At 45.4% G+C, this 7,400-nt stretch overlaps 1 protein-coding gene across 1 annotated transcript in view; it reads right to left on the bottom strand.

Annotated features, from left to right (window-relative positions):
- Positions 1-958: 958 nt before the first annotated feature.
- CCNA1 (cyclin A1) overlaps positions 959-7,400 on the bottom strand; it is a 6,706-nt gene continuing 264 nt past the window's right edge. The window contains exons 2-8 of the mRNA XM_010572756.1: positions 6,096-6,339; positions 5,746-5,867; positions 4,807-5,030; positions 3,983-4,187; positions 2,359-2,472; positions 1,558-1,691; positions 959-1,223 (exon numbers count right to left, since the gene is read on the bottom strand). Coding sequence (XP_010571058.1) covers positions 1,172-1,223; positions 1,558-1,691; positions 2,359-2,472; positions 3,983-4,187; positions 4,807-5,030; positions 5,746-5,867; positions 6,096-6,339 — 1,095 coding nt within the window. The 3' untranslated portion in view covers positions 959-1,171. The remainder of the gene's footprint in view (positions 1,224-1,557; positions 1,692-2,358; positions 2,473-3,982; positions 4,188-4,806; positions 5,031-5,745; positions 5,868-6,095; positions 6,340-7,400) is intronic.

Below are 7,400 nucleotides of genomic sequence, written 5' to 3'. Positions count from 1 at the left end.
CCTGTTTGAAAACACATAATGCCCTGTACTGATTAGTCTCTTACGAAGCAGTAAGCGCTGAAGGTTTTAAACTCTTACAGTAAGAGAATGCCTCAGACTTACCTTGCCATTTAGATGAGCTGCGCATAGTTTTCTACACGTTGACCAACATGACCAGCCGAATTTTTTTTAACTACTATGGACAGGAATTATGTTTAAGAGTACTCAAGGTGGTGTTTTGTTTTGTTTTTGAAAACACTACCTAACAAATAACTGGGGGGCACAAAACAGTGTAGCAGCTCAGGATAAAATAGTTAGTCCTGTCCCATCACCCCCCTCCTTCCTGCTAAGAGTGAGGTTTTTCTGGAGACTGCAGAGCACACACATTCAGCAGTGCTCTAGTGGCACGAGAGGTTGCCTCGGACAACTATGCCGTAAGACTACTCAATGCCACAAGTGTGGCACAGCAGCCATCTAGCTCAACTCCACTGTTCCAGTACCTCGTAGCTTTCAGCATTGCTCATTACTGCAGTTTGTCCACCTGTGTTCGAAGTGTTGCTAAGGCTCTGACAGCCACAATCTCCCCTTCCTCCAGCTCCCTGCAGAGGAATCCCCCTTAATTCTCCTCCATCAAGGGAAATGTGATTTCTACCTCAACACTGGTAGCCTTCTACGCACACGTTCTGAGTTCATAGACCAACTGCATCTGGATGTTTTTGCTGTGATATGGTAAACAAGTTGTAGAAAATAGGTTCTGTTCATGGTCACATGATCTTGTCTCATAGAAGAGGAAGAAACAGGTAAGATAATGCAGGAAATCACCTGTGTCTATGGAGATGTCAGGTTGTATTGGTTCAAGCTACTTTATCCACTCCAGCTAGCATAAAAGCCCTGCTCACAATGATTTTGTAAAAAAACACAACCCGTTCCACTCACTGATGCTGCAGATATTAACTGGAGTCAGAAGATTCAGAGGAACAGTATAATAAGACATTTATTAAAAGTGCTGTCAGCTATATTAAGAGCTATATTCTAATATCCTTTTTAAAAAAGGCCTCTAATTAAAAAAGAGTAGCTAAAAACCATTCTGATCTCTGTGGTTACAGACATATGACCTGCAGTGCTCTGTGGAATCTTTGACCAGCTTTGCCAACTGGGACGAAGTAATCTTTAAGTCCAGGATCCACGGTTACTATTGTAGAGGAAGAACTGCTGGGGGCTCCAGAAGAGACACCTGCAGGTACCTGGAATAGAAATACAGTCACTAAAGATATTAGTTTAGCTAACAAATTTAAAGGTGTCACCTTCTTGTGTAACACACTGGGGAAGAAGAGAATAATCCTGCAACATTACAGAAGAATCGTTATCCAGTACATCTGTATATCTACAGCTGAACTACTTTTCTGGTCCAAAAAGTTTTCCCCTCAAGAGGCTGACAGAGGCTTCCGTTTCAGGAATAGAAGCTGACCACCATGAGAAGTTTGCCAGCTACAGCAGCTGTAGCCCAAGCCGCTAAAGCAGAGTTATCCTGTGCTTATAGCCACGAAGTTACAGAACACTGGCTTCCTGGTTACTTACTTTGAGCGCTTATACTTCTCCTTAATCGCTTGTAGTTGGCAATGGGGAGCATCAAGGCATGCTTTATGCAGATCAGTCAGGCAAGGTGCTATCTCACTTAATGAATACCCAGTGAATGCAGCAAGCGTTTCCGGCTGGTCAGAGGAGAAAAAACAGTGTTACTCTATTGTAGGCAGCATTTATCTAGAAGATACACTTTCTACAGAAGCAGAAACCATTTTCACAACATCAGTGCTCACTCTAGGTTCTTTAGGCTTGAATCCTTTTCAAGTGTATCCTGCCATCAGTTTCACTCTGGGTCTCTTCCTTGGTGCCAGGAGATCTGACAAGAAGCTCCTTCTGCTCTAAGCATGTGACATCCATTACATCTCCTCTGGATCCTGCTCTCTGCTAAAGCTGTTCCTCCAACACACAGCTGAGAGCCCTACCAAGGCTTGCGTTAAAGCAGCCACTCAGTGTAATCCCTCCACTCAAGTGGACACATTCAGCTCCCCCTTCCCTCCCAGAAAGCCCCTGAATTGTATTTGGGGGACGAGTTTTGGAGATTAAAGACTAACAAGGCCTTAGGTACAGGCTTGATGTAAGTGAGCAAGACAGCAAGGTCCCTCTCATTTCAGAGAGGAGGCAGGATATTTCAGGTTGATTTAACATTCTTTTATCAGGTAGTCCCATTAGGTCAGGGTCCTAGGATTTCAGCCTTTATAACAACATACTTTGAAGCTACTCTTTCTGCTTTCTCAGCCTAGTTTTAATGATAACATAAAATGCTTGAGCTACTCATTAACATGCAATTGTTCTTACCCAGAAAGATCTGTTCACGGTATAGTTTGCTAGACAGTAGGCTGCTGCAGCAGTTTGTGAAGGAAGATACTTCAGAAAAGGATCAGCTTCAAGGAGACTCAGCTCTGCAAGATACTGATCAAAAAACCAACAAGTTTTTCCAGACAGAATGAACCTAGCTGGTAAAATCAGTCCAATACAGCAAGCACTGAAAATTGTCAATGGTCTCAGTTTCATGTAAAAAACCCCATGAGTTACATGTCTGGTGGGTAGAAATAGCATTGTGGTCCTGTTGAGCTTACAAAAGAACCCTTAGCATGTTTCAGTGGGGACAGAAAGACCACACTTTGTCAAAGTCTAAACAATCTACACTGTAAAATCTGAAGTTCTGGTCCCATCATCAGCTGTCCCAGTTTCAGCTGGGATAGAGTTAATTTTCTTCCTAGTAGCTGGTATAGTGCTGTGTTTTGGATTCAGTGTAAGAATAATGTTGATAACACACCGATGTTTTAGTTGTTGCTAAGTAGCACTTATCCTAAGTTAAGGATTTTTCAGTTTTGGCTCAGAGGGAGCCAAACCGCACTTGGGCAAAGGCAGTGCGGTGGCTGCAGGAGGGACACGGCAGGCAGAGGATTCATACTACAGGACATCACGCTCAGTATATAAACTGGGGGGGAGCTGGCTGGGAGGGGGGAATCACTGCTCTGGCACTGGTCAGCCAGTGGTGAGCAATTGCATTGTGCCCCACTTTTCTTGGGTTTTCTTTCTCTCTCGTTTTGTTATATTCCTCTTCATTAAAATCATTATTATATTTTAATATTATTACTGTTATTATTATATTTTAGTTATTAAACTGTTCTTATCTCAACCCACAAGGTTTACTTTTTTCTCCTGATTCTCCTCCCCATCCCAGTGGAAGTGAGCAAGCAGCTGCGTGGTACTTAAATGCTGGCTGGGGTTAAACCACAACATCAGCTCTGATGTAGTTTTACAGATAGACACTTAGAAAATTCATGTTTTGTAAAAATAACAAAGACACACTTTTCCCATCCTCCAAGGCTCTTGTTCACACAGGTGTACCTCACTTGGAGATCAGGGATAAATGGACAGCTCTAAGAAATAGAATTTGGGCTCTGTTGGAGCAGCGTCACTGTACAATCCTATACCCTCTGCAGATAAGTGGCAGGTCAGATGTTTTGCTATAAGCTTGGGTTAACCCATTTCTAAGCGGGGTTGCCTATGCAGCTATGCAGGCACAGACTGTGTCATCCTGTAGCAATGTGTAGTACCACCACACCCAGGGCAGACTTGCTGTGCAGGCACTGTTGAAAAAACAACCAGATTCCTACCACCTAGCTGCCTCATCAGTGCATTATCCCCAACCAGACAGACAGACCAAACTTGGGATTTCCATGAGATATTTATCCTGAAGTCTCAGCACACAAGCCACCTACTGAAGGTAACAGGCTACAAAACATCCAGTTTTAGCCCTGTTGCATCCTACATAAAACTTGGCATGAGAAAAAGAGTATCTTCTGATAGAGCATAGTATAGTAGCAGCACCTGTCTTAGTGAAATACAAGTGGTCCTGCTTTTAGGATCACTTCTACCCCCTCCCCAGTCCTAAAAAGAGGATAATTCATACCCTCGCAAAGTTCTCTGTCCTCATGCAGACTCCATGCCTCTGAATATACTGAAGGAGAAACTGGTTGATGGTGGGGGCTGTTAGGTCAAAAGCCAACACTTTGAGAAGCAGGTGTTCCATTCTTAGCAGCTGCCTCTTTGTGTAGGTATCATCTGTTATATACACAAACTCATCCACTTCTGGTGGGTAGATCTCTTCATATTTCCTGAAAAAGGAATATAGAAGCCACATTTGCCAGCTTGAAAGTTACGGTAAAAGCAAGCTTTCTGCTGGACCCATATCAGGATGAGCACATGACATTACTAAGATTTGTGCAGAGCTCTTATTTTAGTCCTTCCTCCAGGCTAGGTAACAATTTAGTTTCAAATTTGGGCAAAGATGTTTAGAGGAACTCCAAGTCATCAGTCTAGATAGAAACCCACTCACATTGCAATAGCAAGTTAATAGCAAGCTCTCAGAGAGCGAGTCTCAAGAATACAATGCATTCCAGACAAAAACCCATGCACTCCCAGGCTGTGTTGGGTACCCTGTCTACTTAAAGCAGTTCAAGGCTAACTGCAGACTGGAACTGTGAATCTACTACAGCCTTATAGGCTAGCAGCCTAACACAGTAGCGGTTTTGCTCCTGCTGTTATGGTTACAAGTCTTCCCCACTACAGTTCCTCACATCACAAACTGAGTATTTAATTTTGCTAGTGCCAAAGTTGCTAATCTTGAGACATCATGAAAAGCCACCTGCCACTGCAAGCTTCAGTCCTTCAAATTAAACTAAAAACTCAGTTCAAAAACCAGTTTTAGCTCACCAAGATTTCAGGAACACTTACGCAGCCAGAAGAATTGCTGCTGTTCCTACAAGCTGCAGCTTCCCTCTGAGAACAGACATGCAGGAAAGAAACCTGTCCAGGAAGTTCACCGCCAAGTACAAAGTCTCCGTCCGCAGTTTATATTCTTCCCCTACTTCCACCAGCCAATCTACCAAGATGGCACGCATTCCTGTTGTTATATCTGGTTGCTTCCTCATGTAGTGGGGCTTGGGCCTGAATCTCACCTGTTTGGAGAGAGAGTTGAAGAATCAGGATGCTCACCCTGAAGAGAGCCATCAATGGCTGAGCTGATGAGCATTCTTTATAGTTCTACCAAAAGGAGCACGAGTTGTTCCACTATTAATAACTCATTACTACTAATTACAGTTATAGTGCTAGTAGTATTAATTAGCAGCTAGTAGCATCTCCAGAAAGTAGTATTTCTACACTGAAGAGCTAGGAGCTACTGTGTTAGTAGCAGAATAGTAGAAGACCTCCGAGACTATGCACAGCCTTTGCCATCAAGCACACGAGCCATTCAGAGGGACCTGAAAACAAACAGATCACATTTTTTTAGCCTCTTCCTATCAGGAAACTGCACTTTACTGCTCTGATACAGAAAGGTAGGAAAAACTACTACTATAGCAAGAGAGCTGTCAGTGGCTTCACATCCAACTGCTTTAGTATTTTTGCAGCATTCAACTCCCATCTGCAAGAATCCTTCATCCCAAAGAGTCAAGAGATGCTCCAATGGCAGGGAATTTCAGGGACACAGAGTAATCCAAAAGGACCTCATCACTGTGTAGATGCTGCCTCCAGAGATGGCTTTTACTGCTTGCTTTCCCTCCTTTGTAGTTCAGCGGCAGCCTTGGGTTACCCTGGGGCAGCCACACATCTGTGCAGTATTGCAGCCCATCACAGAGACCACGAATATCTATCAGCTTGTTACAAGCCACTCACTTCAGCTTCTCGGAGGTACCGATGAATGTCTTCAGCATACTCTTCCACAGTCAGAGTTATGGCATCTCCCACGTGATCCTCAGGCTGGGACTGGAAGGATGTGTCCACTATCATAGGAGATCCTAACAGGTAGGAGAGGAGGAAGCAGCACGACATTTGCGCAATTAGCCTCTTCACCTTCTGCTATTTCTAGCACAGAAGTGTTGTGCCTCACGTAGACACAGTCCAAGCTATCTTGAAGTGTTACTTGCTGTAACATCAGCTACTCACTAGCTTACCAGCATCACAATTCATAACCACCTTATGTGTACTTGTGCTATAGATACCATCCGAGTAGTAACAGGAGTTACCTGTACTCAGATCCAGCAGCAGGTGAATACTGGATGTCATTGCACTAGTATCCAGTTCACACAGGCTTGACTCCAGCTCTTCAGCCACTTGGCAGGTGTAGTTTTCTTTCTGTTCTGGTTCATCTATGTAGATGGCAAACCCTTGCTTTGATGCAGCATTGACCGTGCAGTCGGGCAATTCATCTTTTCCAGATGAAGGGATGGTGTTTTCAGAGCCAGAGAAGCGTCTGATAACAGCAGCACCCTGCTGAAACAGAACACACAGTAATGCTGTGGGAGGGCAACTCAGGAAGAAAACAACAGTAAGTATCACTTGTTTCGGAAAAGAAAATCACTGTCCTTGCCTAACAGACACCAGTGACATAAAAGTTTGCTGGAAAAACCACCAGCTGCAGGGGGTGCCTCAGAAGTACCACTTTTGACTGTCTCGCTCCAACAGACACCTCACAGAAAGAGCGAGGTGTAGCAAAGGACAGGAACCAGGGGAGCAGCCTTATCTCCAGCGCCCACCACCAAGGAGAAGGAGGTGAGAGCGCTGCTCGCTTCTGGTGGGGCTGGCAAGCGCAGGGTCTGCTCCGCGTTCCGTTCCAGCAAGAAGCAGCTGCTTTAAAGCGCGGCAAGTTAAAGTTGCACAAGGAAGCGCTCGGACACTGTCACAGACTTACGAAGGACTTCGCCTGCGAGAAGGTGTTTTACACCGAGTTACAGCTCAGGTTTTCAGCTCAAGCATCACAACCCCTAGGGCTACAACGTGTGACTGGGATACAATCCTTCACATCACCTACTATCAGTAAGCCACCAACCAAGTTAGGGGCTTTACACAGTCACAACCAAGAAGAGTTTGTGCACCAGTAACAGCCGCTGTTTTGGGTCCTGTAAATCAGCACAATCACATTTCCTCTGCCACACCAGCAGACTCCAGGAGGGCCCAAGGAACTGAAGCACAGACAGATGCCCCGCTGTGAACTTTAGCTTCTGGAAGGCTCTGGCACCCTGCTGGCAGCGTGGCCAGCCACAAGGCAATGGGACCTTTGGGTAAGCACCAGCGAATGGAATTTTCTTAAGCTGCCCCCCCGCGCTTTAGAGGGCAACTGCCCAAACAAATTCTCACGGAGCCTCCCCCGTTCACTTCCAGGACAGATTATTTGTCCACAGCATTTCCACGGGGGAGCACGGAGGAGGAGACGAGGGCTGAGCGGCCACCAGCAGGGTTTCTCAGGAGACTCACGCTCATTAACCGGAGCCCGACCCAACCGCTTCCCCCGCCGACCCCAGGCCGCTCCCCCCCCAGCAGCGGCGGGCGGG

This window comes from Haliaeetus leucocephalus, unplaced genomic scaffold (genome assembly GCF_000737465.1).
Source record: "Haliaeetus leucocephalus isolate CR32 unplaced genomic scaffold, Haliaeetus_leucocephalus-4.0 Scaffold351, whole genome shotgun sequence".
Lineage (NCBI taxonomy): Eukaryota > Metazoa > Chordata > Aves > Accipitriformes > Accipitridae > Haliaeetus > Haliaeetus leucocephalus.
The sequence above is the reverse complement of the archived record's forward strand: the minus strand, read 5'-3'. Positions and strand labels throughout refer to the sequence as shown.